The sequence below is a fragment of the Petromyzon marinus genome, chromosome 16 (genome assembly GCF_048934315.1).
Source record: "Petromyzon marinus isolate PM22_M1 ecotype Great Lakes invasive population chromosome 16, UKy_Petmar_22M1.pri1.0, whole genome shotgun sequence".
NCBI lineage: Eukaryota > Metazoa > Chordata > Hyperoartia > Petromyzontiformes > Petromyzontidae > Petromyzon > Petromyzon marinus.
Genome location: NC_133682.1, coordinates 15,489,260 through 15,507,187, shown reverse-complemented (window position 1 = coordinate 15,507,187; position 17,928 = coordinate 15,489,260). Strand labels below are relative to the sequence as shown.

Here is a 17,928-nt window from a genome sequence, read left to right as displayed (position 1 = left end):
TTGAATTTCACCCCCACCCTCTCGCCCGTTATGGCAGCCCCTCCCCCCCTTCCCTCTCTCAGATCTATATAATGACCTGTCACAGTGGCTTTCCCACCTGAAGACGATTGCTTGTTGTTGCAATCGAAATGTCGAGGTCTATTATTCATTTTTCTATCTACGTGACTTTACCGAAAGAACCAAAGAGTTTATAGCAACATCTTTCACGTGCATATGTAATGTAGCTCTCAGAGACACCGTCTTGTTCTGTTATATGTAAATTTATTATGAATAAAGTCTGCCGACTCACTGATAACTTAACGAGTAACCGCGAGTGACTATATAGTGAGACAACATAACTCTAGCCTTCCAAGACTACAAGGTGCCCACTCCAGGATGATGAAGATGACAATCGCATTTACACTGACCTCTGTTGCTGTAACTTCTTCTAATGCGAAACAAATTATTTCCAGAACTAGCTTAGCTCTTATCTCAGAGAAAATGAGACTTATACGCACCGAACTAGATCAGTTAGACAAGACACTCTACAAATCACACTTATCATTGACGGAAACAATGTCCACATCGGATTGGGAACATGTAGAAAATATGGCTGCCTCTTCAGCTGCCACTATGTCGACCAAATGTAAGGATAACCTGATTTCCAAATTTAACCTCCTCTCAAACAAAAGACCGGACCCACACACCAAAAAGCTAGATGTTAACAAAGTCGTAATTAATCGCAATAACAGTTCTATTTCCGATGGTCTGAAATCCATTTTAGCTAAAGGGCTAAACTTTGCCGTCACACCTAAACACTTACCAGTTAATGATATCATTGCCCAAGTAGACGTGGCTCTCAAGGGCCTGGGTCACATCGCTGCAGACGTAGCAAGATCTGAAATCGCTGCAACCCTTAAAAACGCTAAGATGCCAGCTAGCAACCTCAGCAAAGATGAGCGTTTTGAATTATATAAATTAAAAAAGAGGGATGACATTGTCATCCTCTCAGCCGATAAGGGCAATGCCACTATCATCATGGATAAAATATAATATAATAACAAAATTCAAGAATTACTCAACGATGGCAGCTATACAAAAATAAAAAGAGATCCCACCAACAGCCTCTTCATACACACCTACAAAATCATTTCTGATTCAACCGCATTAATTGATCAAACCAAACAGTTCTCGTTGAAACCTTCTGCTGCCAGGCCACCAAGATTATACGGCTTACCAAAAATAGATAAAGTAGGTACACCCCTTCGTCCCATCGTCTCTACTATCAACTCCCCCACCTACAAACTGGCTCGTTTTCTGTCTGAAATCCTGCGGCCTTTCACTGGAAAAACCACCTGCGGTACAAAGTTCTACTCACCTGGTATCGACAATCAAGGTTATTTCCCTGTCCCCAGACGATCTGCTTGTCAGTTTTAATGTAGTTTCCTTATTCACCAAAGGTCCTGTACCTGACACTATCGCAATCATTGAAGACTTGGTTCATCAAGGACTAAACACTGAGGTACCCCCCTGGTAAGACACTGCTTAACCAATACATACTTCACTTGGAATGGAACTTTCTACAAACAAACTGAGGGCACCCCAATGGGCTCCCCCCTATCTCCAGTTGTAGCCAACATTTTCATGGAGAAATTTGAGACTGACGCCATCCAGACTGCCACTCTGCGCCCAACCTTATGGAAGAGGTACGTGAATGACATGTACCTCGACCACATCAATTCCATACACGCAGCCATCAGATTTACTATGGAAGTCGAAAAAGATGGCAAGCTACCTTTTTTGGATGTCCTAATAAAAAAGAGACCTGATGGTTCAATGAGCCACTCTGTCTACAGGAAAGCTACCCATACAGATGTTTACCTGAAACCGGATTCCCACCACCATCCATCCCAGAAGAATTCCCTCATCAAGACTCTGCATCATCGAGCCCAATGCATATCCGACCAGGAACACATAGCCAGTGAACTTAAGCTCGTACACCAAGCTCTTAAGGCTAATGGTTATTCCGACTACACAATCCGCAAAGCTATCACTCCAACCATGAAGAAGGACCCTCTTAAGGCTTTCAAAACCATCACTTTACCCTACATTGCGGGGATCACAAAAAAGATCTCTAAAACCTTGAATAAACACAAGATCAAGGTCCGCTTCAACACATTACATAAAATCCGTGATCTGGTTCCGTCTATAAAAGTTGTGATTCCGGACATACAGTACCCTGGCGTCTACAAACTAAGTTGCCTCTGTGGTAGTAGTTACATTGGAGAAACCAAACGACATGTCTCGGGCTGCATTCGTGAACACAAAGCAGACCTGAAACACGGTAGGACCAACACCTGGCCGTGGCAGATCACTGTTATAATTCAGTAGGTTCACATGACATTGACTTCTCCAAGACAGAGGTTCTTTGCAAGCCATCTGGCTACCATGAGAGATTCGTTCATGAGGCTATCCACATATACAAACACAGACAATTTCAACCGAGAAGATGGATTCTGGCATAGCAATCATTGGAAAATTTTGATCAACCATTTCGGGTCTTAATTGATTGATCATGCTTAAGGTGGCTTTCAGACCGCATCCATTAATTTTCGTCTCCCCCCTCTTCTTTTCCGAACATAGATGAACTCGTCCATCTGAATAACTGCCAAATCGCTCTCCGTGGTGCTAACGTTAAAAAAACCCGCCACTTTTTTCAAATGTTCTTGTTGTGGTTTTTACACCTGATGATGATTGCTTGTGTTGCAGTCGAAACGTCGTGAGAATTTTATTGTTTTATATTTTTATTATTTTATTGTTTTCCTTCTACGTGACTTTACCGAAAGAACCAAGAATATAAGCTCCAAGGTGACGACGGCGACGGCAATTCCCCCACAACAGCAGCCCAGAGCCCCGGTTCACGCCGGCTCTTATCCCCCTCATGACCCGGCCACACCCCTATTCCCGAACCCTCTCTCACCGCACCTGGCCCTGTCTGTCTCTGCCCTTATTACAATTTACGACTGTCAGGTCCGTGCTTCCCCTCACTTGACCCTGTCAACGCTAGTCGCATCAATCAATATTAGCAACCACTTAGGTCCCACATTACGGGGAGCCGTACTGTCCCTACATCACCCCGTACTGTCCTTACACATATATTAATATATAAATACTCACCTTGTTTTCAAGATGCAAATGCTGGTAAAAAAAACGAAAGGCCTAGCCTTTCTGGCATTAATCCAAAAACTAAGATGTTCAAACACCGAAGAGACACCTATTACAAGACATCATGTATGCATTAACCACACATACTTGTGGTAAAACATGCAAACAAATATGCTTGGTAATTTATGTATTATCCTTGAAACTGATTCGCCTATACCAGAGTAAGTCAATTTTTTTGCTTTATCTCACCAGTGCTATAGACCATAGAATGGCAACAATTAAACGGAACTTTTTATTTTACCAGGTATAGCACACTGAGCTATATAGCACCTCTTATTAGTTCCACACCTCCAATTAGCACAGTTGGTTATGTATGTATATTTAATATCTTTCGCACCATACGTAGTCAACTGTGCTAATCAGAGGTGTAAAATCCATATGTAGCTTTTATTAAGAAGACATCTTTCCAATGATTGCTGAGTTTAAAACTGTCATCTCGGTTGAAATTGTTTCTGTGTCTGTATATATGGATGGCTTCGTGAACAAATCTTTGTTGATAGCCAGTAGGCTTGCAAAGTACCATCGTCTTAGAGAAATCAATTTCATGTGAGCCAGTCTCATTAAAGTAATGATCAGCCACGGCAGAAGTATCGGTCCTGCCATGTTTCAGATCTGCCTTATGTTCACGAACACGTTCTGAGACATGTCGTTTAGTTTCCCCAATGTAACTGCTGCCGCAGATACAGCTTAGTTTGTAGACGCCGGGATATTGCATGTCAGGAATCTTGTCCTTCACAGATGGGATCAGGTTACGAATTTTATGCACTGTGTTTAATCGGACCTGGATCTTGTGTTTGTTCAAGAGTTTGTAAATATTTTTGGTTATCCCTGCTATGTAAGGCAAGGTGATGGTTTTGATTGGATCTTCAGATGGCTGCTTCCTCACGGTTAGGGTGATGGCTTTACAGATTGTGTAGTCAGAATATCCGTTCGCCTTGAGAGCTTGGTGTACATGTTTTGAGTTCACTGATCAGGTGTTCATGGTCGGAGATACATTGAACTCTATGGTGTAGAGTTTTGATGAGGCAATTCTTCTGAGATGGATGGTGGTGGGAATCAGGTTTTAGGTAGGCATCAGTATGGGTTACTTTCCTGTAGACAGAGTGGCTCATTGAGCCATCTGGTCTCTTTTTCATTAAGACATCCAAGAAAGGTAGCATGCCATCCTTTTCTATTGCCATGGTGAATTTGATTGCTGGGTGTATGGAATTGATGTGGTTGAGGAATTGTTTCAGAGCCGGTCGGCCATGTAGGCAGATGACAAACGTGTCATCCACATACCTCTTACACAAGGACGGGCATAGAGTAGATGCCTGGATGGCGTCCGTCTCAAATTTTTCCAAATGTTGGCCACAACCGGAGATAAGGGAGAACCCATTGGGGTGCCTTTAGTTTGTTTGTAGAATGTTCCATTCCAGGTGAAGTATGTATTGGTGAGGCAGTGTCTCACCAGGGCTGGTACATCAGCATTCAGTCCTTGTTGGACCAAATCTTCAATTATTGCAATGGTATCGGGCACAGGAACTTTGGTGAATAAAGAAACTACATCAAAACTAACAAGCAAATCACCTGGAGAGAGTGAGATGTCTTTAATTGACGATACCAGGTGAGCTGAGTTAAGAACAGAAGAGGTGGTCTTACCAGTAAATGCCTGCAAGGTCTCAGACAGATATCGGGCCAGTTTGTAGGTGGGTGAGCCAATGGTGGAGACGATGGGACGAAGGGGTGTACCTTCTTTATGGACTTTTTGGTAAGCCATATCGTCTGGGTGGTGTAGCAGCAGAAGGTTTTAAGGAAAACCGTTTGGTCTGTTCAATTAGTTTTTGTAACTAGACAGTTGGTGGGATCTCTTTTAATTTTGTGTAGCTCCCATCATTAAATAGGTCCTGAATTTTGTTATTGTACACGGTTTTGTCCATGATGGCCGTGGCATTACCCTTGTCGGCTAAGAGGATGACGATATCTTCCCTCTTTTTTAATGGAGATAACTCAAAGTGCTCCTCCTTACTGATGTTGCTGCCTGGTTTATTAGCACTTTTGAGGGTTGCAGCGATTTCAGATCTTGTCACCTCAAGGTCCTCACTAAAAAAAAAATTACACAGGCGTTACGTTGTGCGTCATCGGGATAAATGTAATTATTAACAGGTTGAATTCTATTTGGGTAATGAAACCTGTCCATGATCTGATGTCCAAAACCTAAAATAAGATGAACATGTACAGTGAGGGAAAAAAGTATTTGATCCCCTGCTGATTTTGTATGTTTGCCCACTGACAAAGAAATGAGCAGTCTATAATTTTAATGGTAGGTTTATTTGAACAGTGAGAGACAGAATAACAACAAAATCCAGAAAAACGCATGTCAAAAATGTTATAAATTGATTTGCATTGTAATGAGGGAAATAAGTATTTGACCCCCTCTCAATCAGAAAGATTTCTGGCTCCCAGATGTCTTTTATACAGGTAACGAGCTGAGATTAGGAGCACACTCTTAAATGGAGTGCTCCTAATCTCAGCTTCTTACCTGTATAAAATACACCTGTCCACAGAAGCAATCAATCAATCAGATTCCAAACTCTCCACCATGGCCAAGACCAAAGAGCTCTCCAAGGATTTCAGGGACAAGATTGTAGACCTACACAAGGCTGGAATGGGCTACAAGACCATTGCCAGCAGCTTGTTGAGAAGGTGACAACAGTTGGTGCGATTATTCGCAAATGGAAGAAACACAAAATAACTCAATCTCCCTCGGCCTGGGGCTCCATGCAAGATCTCACCTCGTGGAGTTGCAATGATCATGAGAACGGTGAGGAATCAGCCCAGAACTAAACGGGAGGATCTTGTCAATGATCTCAAGGCAGCTGGGACCATAGTCACCAAGAAAACAATTGGTAACACACTACGCCATGAAGGACTGAAATCCTGCAGCGCCCGCAATGTCCCCCTGCTCAAGAAAGCACATATACATGCCCGTCTGAAGTTTGCCAATGAACTTCTGAATGATTCAGAGGACAACTGGGTGAAAGTGTTGTGGTCAGATGAGACCAAAATGGAGCTCTTTGGCATCAACTCAACTCGCCCTGTTTGGAGGAGGAGGAATGCTGCCTATGACCCCAAGAACACCAACCCCACCGTCAAACATGGAGGTGGAAACATGCTTTGGGGGTGTTTTTTCTGCTAAGGGGACAGGACAACTTCACCGCATCAAAGGGATGATGCATGGGGCCATGTACCGTCAAATCTTGGGTGAGAACCTCCTTCCCTCAGCCAGAGACAATGACCCAAAACACACGGCCAAGGCAACAAAGGAGTAGCTCAAGAAGAAGCACATTAAGGTCCTGGAGTGGCCTAGCCAGTCTCCAGACCTTAATCCCATAGAAAATATGTGGAGGGAGCTGAAGGTTCGAGTTGCCAAACGTCAGCCTCGAAACCTTAATGACTTTAAGAAGATCTGCAAAGAGGAGTGGGACAAAATCCCTCCTGAGATGTGTGCAAACCTGGTGGCCAACTGCAAGAAACGTCTGACCTCTGTGATTGCCAACAAGGGTTTTGCCATCAAGTAGAGGGGTCAAATACTTATTTCCCTCCTTACAATGCAAATCAATTCATAACATTTTTGACATGCGTTTTTCTGGATTTTTTTGTTGTTATTCTGTCTCTCACTGTTCAAATAAACCTACCATTAAAATTATAGACTGATCATTTCTTTGTCAGTGGGCAAACGTACAAAATCAGCAGGGGATCAAATACTTTTTCCCTCACTGTAAGGATCATGTAAAATGTTACAATAACTGTTTTCTCTTTTTCAGGAAATAACAATCTTCACCCTGGTCGATGCAGTGTTAACTGCAGACAAAGTTCCTCTGAAGTACTCGGCGACAATTAGATGCCCACACGAAGTGGAGTGAGCCCTGCACTGCAGAAAAAAAAAACAGGTCGCAAACACATTAGTAATTCGGCTCACAGCCCACATGTGCATTGCGCATACAAAACTCATCAGCCTTGTCCAGATTACCAGCTCAAAAATAACTGAAAGCACGACCATTTTGTCATTTAGACCACCAACTGAAAGAGTTGAAAAAATATGGCCATCTCACCAGAGAGCAGTGAAATAAGGACACATGCAAACCGGTTTCATCCTCATTAGGTCTCATCAATACACTACTGTCATCAATGTGTACTGATGCAAAGTCTGCCTCTGAAAACACATGTGGAGTCCCTACTTACACACGTCAGGGCCCATTAAACATAACCCATCTGTATAATTAATAGGTTATATTGAGAGGGCTGTTACCTTTACATTATGGGGACTCATTAACTTGCCTAATGGTAACAATAATTCAAATGTAAAACGGAAAATAATTTTAGACAAAGGCTTCTCGTGAACAAACAATAAGGTAACATTTTATATTTTAGTGCTGAGATGTGTATTTTTTTTTTTACATTTTAGAAATGTTTTTGATGAATCACTTTTAGGTTATATTAGGTAAGTATTTGTTCCAAGGACCTCCTTCAGCCTTATACATGGTATTTTTGTTGAATAGGTGCTCAGAGTAATTAAAAATAAGTGAATATAGGTATATCTGGTTAAAAAAAATATATACAATTGTTATTGTTGATATTTGTGAATTCCTTATTATGAAATAGGTTGCTGTTGTGCACCGTGAATACAGAGGAAAAACAGGTCACCGCTTGAACCCATAGATGAGAGCAGTTTTCTGTGTGTGGTGTTAATGTAAAAAAGTCAGCTTTGCTATGCATGTCGTGCCATTTCCAAGAATCATTGGCAGCCTTTTCATAATTTTTACCTCTGTCATGTGTATTTCAGAGTTGTACATTATTTCAACAGTATTCCAATGTACTAGAATACCATGAAATAATCTGTTTGGCACTATGTGGACATGTGCTGCAATCATAATTGAGAACATACAGATAATGTACACGGTGGCTCTTTGCCTTTGAGTTTTAGTTGCTTAATTACGGTCATTTTAAAACATTTATACTTCATGCAATGTGTTATTTTTAGTTTTCCAGTTTTATGAAGTAATATTGTGAATGAGGCGTGTGTATTATCTTGATGTTAAATTCTACGACATTCTGTGCGTTAAATTAAGATTAAAACAATGCATTGTCTGATTTTTAGGGTTATTTTTCTGAATTCTCGTTAATCGTGGTATCAAGGTCATGTCCGAAGACATTTTCGTGTGGAACTTTCACCGCGCAGTGAATCAATCGCGTATCGGCCACGGTTTTGGAAGATGATAATTGTTAGAATTATAATTTGGGCTTAAATAGCATGTAAATGATGCATCTGCATCTCAAGAACTGAATGTTACAGACATTTTTGAAATTTAAACAGTTTCTAATGATACCAGTTCACTTTATCTTAATCTAGTATCACTTCCATATTAATGTTTTCTGTATATTTGTAAAGGTAGCTTAGTTTGAGAAATATGTAAGTTGAACTTTTTTCATGTCGTACGTGATAATGGGAGCATTTTTATCAACTTCAGGATAAAACAAACTATTTATTTTAAAAGTCATTATCAACATTTGGTGTCAGCCAGACATTAAATCAATAGTAATTCAGGGCAAGTTTTATTTCGACAAATATGCAGGTTGACTGAATCTTTAGGTGTGAAAATAAGACGTTTACATTATCTATGTCCCCGTCTCTTTTTGAAATGCTACACTGCAGTATAAACAACAAATGAAAATTAATACAAATAAATAACCATATATTTGCTGCCACACCTTTGCAGACGTGCCTAAAGGAGGTAGTTTAATTCAGAGTAAGTGGTACCTGCTTGTTCAGGCACGTAGAACCAGAATGTTTTGAAATAGTATTTGCACCGTTCCTCTGCCAACATACATTGGTTTTCAAACAACATTGACAATGATGGTTTTGTGTACAATTCTTCAGATTTTTAAACAAGAAATATAATGTACAATATTATACATTGAGAAATGCGTTCATATCGTGACACTTCCAAGTGTGAGAGTAGTTCAGAGAAACTCCTCACCCACGCTAAAGTGAATGCACTTGGATAAGCAAATTCATACCATCTTGTTATCCCCAAAATGACTACCCACAAACCCAAACGTGGCTGAGGGTTAATATTCCATGCGGCGCCTCCTAGTCATGAAAAAACACTTATGATAGAAACATTGTTCACCTTATCTTCACTCACTTCCCTCCACCCTATTACCCCCCATCCTCATTCTCCTTATTTCCACATCGCCCTTTCCCAGCTTATTCTTGCCACTCCTTAATCCGCTCTTTCTCACTGCCTGTCATGATCCCTCCCCATCCTCTTTCCATTTTGTTCTCCCTCCGCTTTGTTTCATGTCCTTTCATTCTCTCCCTGCCGCTGTCCTCTCCGTTTCTTCCTCCCTCTTATCTCCCTCATCTCCTTCCTCTCTCATCTCCCTCACCTCCCTCTACCTCTCTCCTCTTTCCCTACGTCACCTCCCACATGAGTGGTGAGTGATATCAGAAAAGGCTGTGATGCCCCTTTCACTAAACTGCAGTGACCAATCTAGGGATGTATGGTCAACAACCCCATGACTTGACACGTAGGATTCCCGCAAGATGGCGATGCTACGATATAAACCTTGCGGTAAAAGATTTGCGAGCAACGTAAATTGTTAAACATCGTCATATCACAACTATCATTGCTCATTTAATTTACAAAATATGTTATTTCCTGACAAAATGTGTATGAAATAATAATTCAAGTTAAAATTTGTATATGTAAAGAAAATGCTGGTACACGTTAAATTAGTATTTTGGTAAAACAAATCTGAGTAAATAATAGTCAATTATGATAATAGTCACCTCACGTAAAACGACAGCATGTGTATTTCAAGTTTGGGAGGTGGCAGTGCTAATGGTACAGGGCTCATGTTGAGGGAGCTGCAATTTTTATAACAAAGCTTTTCCTGCAGAATTCGAAGCACAAACATAACTCAATAAAAATGTGACACGGTAAGGCAAAATTATACAACCAATTTCGCAATCGTCAAATTGTGACATTTTATATCGTATCATGAAAGTGATGTCGTAGGAGGGTTTGTTCAGCAGTGGATTGACAACGGCTGCATCGCGTGAAGTTCTAAAGGCTCTACCAAGACGTGCTTCCAATCAGATGGTCAAGCTCGATTTCATTCAATACACAGGGCAAAAATACACCATTTGATGTAAACACGTCAATACGTTTGAAAGATTCCTGTCGCAGTCTTTTTTATTGAAATGCTGCAGTGCAGTAGGAGTGAAAAGAAAATGTATAAACACAAATAAATAATCAAAGATTTCCTGCCACACCTTTTAACGCAGACACTGGGGGAGGTGTGGTTTTAATGCGATTGTGGTAATGAAACAGCCCTGTTCAGGCCTGTTTAGATGCATCATGTTCTGAAATAGTGTTTGCATCATTATTATGTTAGCACATGCTGGTTTTAAAGTAACAGCAGTGGTCGTTTAGAGGCTAAGTCTCCGCCTATTTTATTTAGAAGAGGTTTTACAATTGCAGTGTGCATGTGGCCAGTGAAACCAGTCCATGATGAGGTGGGAGTACTTGGTGGATAATAAAATTATTTAGATGATGAGTTGTAATCATGCTATCCACAAATTTAATGTGGATGAACGGAAGAATGTGTCATGTCACTCATCTTAATCTGAAAAGTCAGGATAGGAAGATGCAGAACGTGATGCGGTGTCGTTGGGGCTTCGAGCTCTTGGCTGGGTCTTCATGCTGGGGGCCGTGGTGCTGGGCGAGAAATCCCAGTAGGGACGTCTGCTCTGGTGGACTTCGGGGACCTTGAGTCGCGTACGGCAGCATGGACGATAGACGCAGGGTGATTCTCGCATAGGAAAAAAATGTAAGAGTAGATGACATCAGCAAGCTTAATTATTGTTATTGAGATAAGAGCAGTGAGCTTTGATCTCTCTCCAGTAAGTAAGGTGCGGTGAAGCAGCCCCGTTTTTGCACCTCGCAGTCGCTCGGACTGGTGCCTATGTGACTCATATGTTTACGTTGAATCCGGTACAGTGACAGGCGTGTGGCACAGGCGGTCTGTCTGGCATGACTAACTATGGGAGGAAACCGAAAAACCTGAAGGTAACCAATACGGAACGGTGTGGCATACAAACTCCACACAGGTGCCCAAGTCGGGAATTGAACCCAGGACCTTGCTGAGTACGCTTAGCAAAACCCTCGCCACCTACAATGAGTGCCAGAAATAAGGGCGTTAGAGAGAGTTTTCATTAATTGGGAAGCTTCTTGGCCATAGACACTGCATTGCCTTGGAATTTGCGGTGTGTGACAAATTCCTGGTGGTAGGCAATTGTACATTGCATGCAATTTAATTCTATACAATTGAACCCTTTATGCAGTCCAGATGGGATCACTCGCTGTAATTAAGGTCTGGAATGGCACCCAATCCCCGGCACTAGGTAATACATAACAATACTTTCACAAAGTTAATACAGAATTTATAAAAACAGTTTTTATTACAGAAATTAACAATGAAGTTTCAACTGCATTTTACAATAACAGTATCATTCCTGCAAACAGCACCCTAACACAGTTTGCCAAATGGCCGAGGCGTCAAACCACAAAACAATCACGTGAAAGTAAAAATTCAGACGGGTTAAACACGACATCAGAGTTTTGCAATCATAAAGTTTGAACCAACATCCGAGAAGAGCTCAGCGGTAAACATCTCATGGCAGTGTGACAAAGTGGTAGCACTTGCGCCTTAAAGCAAAAAGTCTCTGGGTTTGATTCCTAACTCGGGTGCCTTTCAGTGTGGAGTTTGCATGTTCTTCCTCCGATCTGCATGGGCTTCCTCAGAGTTATCCGGTTTCCTCCCAAAGCTAAACACAATGCTACTGGTTTAACACGTAGGGTTTCACGACCAATATTCATAACAAAGGTTTTTTTGAGTTAGATCGCGTTATTTATAAATGTGTCGTAACCCTCCACCACCCGACACGGCCAAACAGTAAAAAATGTGTCACGTTTACAAAGGACAAATAGTTCACTACTTTAGCCCACCGGAGTGTTGAATCAGAATCAGAAAGGGTTTTATTCGCCATGTAAGTTCACACCGACACGGAATTTACTTTGGCAGGATGGTGCATACATTCAACATATAGGAATCTAAAATCTTAAATAAGTTTTAAACAAGTCTTACTATAATAAGGGTTAAAAGTCTAACACTAAGGGGCTGAAGTATATAAAATTAAATAAATATCGAATATAAAATAGCTTTAAGATATAATTTAAAAATACAAATAGGGAAACATAGTTAATATCAGCAACGTGTCGTTATGTAGATCAAATGTTAAAAACAGTGTTAGCCCTTGGCCTTGTTTAACAGGCCAGCAGCAGATGGGAAGAAACTGTTTTTATGGCGTGAGGTTTTGGTCCTGATGGACCGAAGCCTTCTGCCGGAGGGGAGTAGCTGAAACAGAGAGTGTCCAGGGTGGGAGAAATCGGCCATAATCTTCCTCGCTCGCCTCATAGACCTTGTCGTGTGCAGGTCCTCGAGGGTCGGTAGATTGCAGGCAATTACCTTCTCAGCAGTGTGGATGATACGCTGCAGTCTGCTCTTGTCCTTGGCAGTGGCAGCAGCGTACCAGACGGTTATGGAGGAGGTGAGGATGGATTCAATGATCGCTGTATAGAATTGCACCATCATTGTCTTTGGCAGGTTGAATTTCTTCAGCTGCCGTAGAAAGTACATCCTCTGTTGAGCTTTCTTGGTGAGGGAGCTGATGTTCAATTCCCACTTGAGGTCCCGGGAGAGAATAGTGCCCAGGAAGCGGAAGGACTCTACAATTTTTACTGGGGAGTCTAACAGGGTGATGGGGGTGAGTGGTGCTGTATTCTTCCTGAAGTCCACAACCATCTCAACTGTCTTTAGAGCATTTAGCTCTAAGTTGTTCTGGCTACACCAGGTCACCAGATTGTCAGCTTCCCACCTATAGTCAGACTCATCCCCACCAGAGATCAGCCCAATGAGGGTGGTGTCATCCGCAAACTTCAATAGTTTGACGGACAGATGATTGGAGGTGCAGCTGTTGGTATACAGGGAGAAGAGCAGAGGGGAAAGGACGCAGCCCTGAGGAGTTCCGGTGCTGATGGACCTGGAGCCAGAGACTTGTGTTCCCAGCTTAACGCACTGCTTCCTGTCAGACAGGAAGTCTGTGATCCATTTACAGGTGGTGTATGGCACGTTCAGCTGGAAGAGCTTGTCCTGAAGCAGGGCAGGGATGATGGTGTTGAAGGCAGAGCTGAAGTCCACAAACAGGATCCTGGCGTAGGATGCTGGGGCGTCCAGATGCTGTAGGGTGAAGTGGAGGGCCATGTTAACTGCATCGTCCACAGACCTGTTGGCTCTGTAGGCAAACTGAAGGGGGTCCAGGAGAGGGTCTGTGATGGCTTTGAGGTGTGCCAGGACCAGGCGCTCAAAAGACTTCATTACCACAGATGTAAGGGCGACCGGTCTGTAATCATTTAGTCCTGTTGGCCTTAGCTTTTTGGGCACAGGGATGATGGTGGAGGACTTGAGACAGGCTGGTACATGGCATGTCTCCAGGGAGGTGTTAAAGATGTTGGTGAACACCGGAGACAGCTGGTCAGCGCAGTGCCTGAGGGTGGCTGGAGAGACAGAGTCCGGCCCGGCTGCTTTGCGTGGATTCTGCCTCTTGAAAAGTCTATTAACTTCTCCCTCCTGAAAGGAGATAGTCGTCTCTGTAGTATTGGTGGGGGATGGGGCCTCTTGGGTTGGAAGGGGTGGTTCAGGACAGTCCAATTGTCTTTCAAATCTACAGTAGAACTCGTTCAGGTCGTTGGCTAGGCGGGAGTCGTTAGTGGTGTGGGGGGCTCTGGGTTTGTAGTTGGTGATCTGCCTGAGCCCTCTCCAGACAGAAGCAGCGTCATTTGTAGAGAACTGGTGTTTTAGTCTCTCTGAGTACAGTCGTTTAGCCTCTCTCACCGCTTTGCTAAACCTGTTCTTCGACTCCTTGAAACTGTCTCTATCTCCACTCCTAAACGCTTCCTCCTTCTCCAACCTCAACCTTCTGAGCTTTGCTGAGAACCAGGGCTTATTGTTGTTAAAGTTCACCCTGGTACGTGTTGGGATACAGCAGTCCTCACAGAAGCTGATGTAGGACGTCACAGCCTCTGTGAGTTCATCCAGACTATTGGTAGCAGTCGTGAACATATCCCAGTCAGTACAGTCTAAGCACGCCCGCAAATCTTCCACAGCCTCACTGGTCCACTGTTTAGATGTCCTCACAGCAGGTTTACAGAGTTTTAGTTTCTGCCTGTATGCAGGAATCAGGTGGACCATGGCATGGTCAGAGTGTCCTAGTGCTGCTCGGGGGACGGCGTGGTAGGCTCTACTGACTGTAGTGTAACAGTGATCCAGAGTGTTCCCTTCTCTGGTTGGGCAAGAGAAAGCAAACGCACACTGATGCCTATCTGAATGCAGATTCGCATCATCATCCAGCTCAGAAATCCTCCCTTATCAAGACGCTCATACATCGGGCTAAATCAGTGTCAGATGGTGAAAGTCTAGTGAGAAAGATCAAACACGTTAAAGAAGCATTACAACAGAATGGCTACAATAATACTCAAATTAACAGCACTGAATGCCAAATCACGATGGCAAAGCAACACTGCTGAAAGCGATCAGATTATTAAAACAATTAAAATTCCATATATCTCAGGAGTAACTGACAAATTAGCCCGTGTTTTGCAAAAGCAAAACATTACAGTAAGATTTGGTACAGTACACAAAATTCAAAACCTAGTATCTTGTACTAAAGATGAATTACCTAAATTATCAACAGAAGGTGTATATCGGATTAACTGTTTATGTGGCATGTACTATATTGGACAGACGGGACGTAACATCAGCATAAGACTAAAAGAACACCAAAGAAATTAAATTATCTCAAACAACTGTCGGCAGTAGCAGAACATGTTTGTCAACAAGGACACTTAATTGATTTTAATAACGTTGAAGTGTTGTGTAAAACTAATTATTACTGGCAAAGACTAATTAGAGAATCCATTGAAATTGAGAGAAATAGAAATAGCTTTAATCGCTCTGACAGCTACAGGCTTAGTGCGGCTTGGAAGCGTATTATTAAATAATACATACTACAATTCCTTATAGGGGAAACACATACTAATTAACGGATTACTAACGTAGCATATAATCACAATAACATTACAACTAATTACTAACTACAACTCATTACTAATAACCATTGACTGATTACCAATCGATTATATAATTACAATACCCCCCCCCCCCCCTGCCTCAAATCACTGCACCTGAATGAGTTAAATGATGACGTCACCCTGCTGCTCTGTCTGCTGCTCTGTTTAAGACCGGGAGCAAGTGAGGGCTTTACCATTCTGGCGAATTGCCCGATGATGCTGGATGTAATTACCAGCGAAACGTCATACTCAAATTTTAAATGATGTTGATTCACTCTTCAACACACCGGTGGGCTAAAGTAGTGAACTATTTGTCCTTTGTAAACGTGACACATTTTTTACTGTTTGGCCGTGTCGGGTGGTGGAGGGTTATGACACATTTATAAATAACACGTTCTAACCCAAAACAACATGAATGCTACTGGTGTTGGCCAACATCCCACATGGAGCAGGATCCTCCTGATAAAAAGAGTCCTTGGACTCGAGTGTGAATTTCCTGGGTCTCTTCGTCTTCCATGCGTTTGTCCGACTCATGTGGGGTCCCCTGTCCTTGCCAACCTTCTCCACGCTGCCCTGTCCTGTGCCATCTCTCTTTCCGCTCTTCGGGCCACCATGGTCCGATCGTACCACATCGCCCCACCTCTTTTTCTGCCTTCCTCTTGATCTCTTTCCTTCCACTTGCATCACTTGCACCTTCTGACCCACATAATGTTCCTGTTGTCTCTCCACATGACCAAGCCACACGCCTTTTCTCTCTCATCTTCTCTGTGATTTCTACCACCTTGAGTCTTCCTCTCACTTCTTAATTTCTCACCCTGTCCTTCCTTGTTAACCCCACCATCCATCGCAACATCCTCATCTCTGTGACTGACATCGCTTGGTCCTCCCTCTTTCTTGTGCCCCAGCACTCGGCCCCATACAAAAGCACCGGCCTCACCACCATCTTTTCCCTTCAACCAAAATAGGACCCTCTTATCGCACACCACACCGGTCATCTCTCGGCATTTCAGCCATCCAGCCATTGTTCCTGTGCTCATCTCTCCTTCTGTTGATCCATCAGCACCACGTCGTTGCACCCAGGTACTTAAACTCGTTCCTCTTCATTAACTGGTCACTTCAAATTTGCAATCCTCCTGCATTATTTCCACTGAAATTTGCCACCATATACTCGGTCTTTGTCCGACTGATCCTCAACCCATTCCCTTCAATATTTTGCACCCAGATCTTCAAATCATCTTCCACTAGCCCTCTGCTTTCACTGCATAGCACTATGTTGTCTGCAAACAGCATACACCACGGGGGCTCTGAATATATATATCCCTCGTAAGTGTGTCCAGCACCAGGATGAAAAGGAAGGGGCTCAGGGCGGATCTTTGCTTCACTCCCGCTTTGAATTTAAAGCTCTCCGACACTCCACAGCTGCTTTGCACTTGCATTATCCCTCCTTCATACATATCCTGGATCAGCTGGACATATACCTCAGGAATACCTCTTCTTCTCATACACCACCAGATGAGCTCTCGGCACCCTGTCGTACGCTTTCTCTAGATGAATAAACACCATATTCAGGTCCCGTTTCTTCTCTTAACTTCTCCATCAATACTCTCAGTGCAAAGATTGCATCCATTGTTGGCCTTCCCTGTCTGAATCCAAACTGGCTCTTGCCAATATCCACCAGCTTCCTCAGTCTCCTTTGTATGATCCTTTCCCAAAGTTTCATGGTGTGACTCATCAATGCTATTCCTCTGTCGTTCCCACACTCTTGTACCTCACCTTTCCCTTTAAAAATGGGAACCAAGGTACTCTCTCTCCATGCATCCGGCATTTCCTTCTCCATCCAGATTTTACAAAACAGCCCCATCAATATTTCAACACCCTTTTCTCCCATTAATTTAAACACATTGGAATCTCGTCTGGCTCCACTGCCTTATGATGTTCCATGCTTCCCAGAGCCTCCACCACCTTTTCTCTGGTTATAGTATCTGCAACTACTTTAATTATTTGATGTTACTCAACCATTTCCCATCTTGGGTTTTCCACATTCAGCAACTTCGCAAAGTACTCTTTCCATACTCTGTGGTTCTATTCGGTAAAGTCACGCAGGTAAAAAATAAAACAACAAAAATCACGACGTTTCGGCCACAACACAAGTGGCCTTCAGGTGAAGGAACAGAACTGTCGGGACGACAGCACTTCAATGACCGCTGCTAAGATTCGCAGCGTCTTTTAAGCTCGGTGGGAGGAGCAGGGCGCCTTGACAAAGGAGTTTAGATATCAAAAATAGCTGTGTTAAAGTGTTGAAGCAGCAGGGTGTTACAGTCAGAAAATTAGCTGGGGGATTAGCATGTTTTTGTGTAGAGGGTGCGGAGGATGGGTCACTGTGTGTGTGCAATAGAAACGGAAAAAATTAAAGGTCGGCAAGAATGTGCTGTCAGGGGAGAGTAAAAAAAGGGTTTAAGAGAAAGTTCGGAAGGAATATGCTTGGTAT

The 17,928-nt window shown here is 42.8% G+C and overlaps 1 protein-coding gene across 4 annotated transcripts in view; it reads left to right on the top strand.

Moving 5' to 3' along the window:
- Positions 1-8,337, top strand: part of DIS3L2 (DIS3 like 3'-5' exoribonuclease 2) — an 85,811-nt gene extending 77,474 nt beyond the window's left edge. For all 4 annotated transcript variants that reach the window (XM_076067553.1, XM_032955053.2, XM_032955052.2 and 1 more), the window contains one exon: positions 7,011-8,337. In XM_076067553.1, the coding sequence (XP_075923668.1) occupies positions 7,011-7,109 (99 nt within the window). In that variant the 3' untranslated portion in view covers positions 7,110-8,337. The remainder of the gene's footprint in view (positions 1-7,010) is intronic.
- Positions 8,338-17,928: the final 9,591 nt, after the last annotated feature.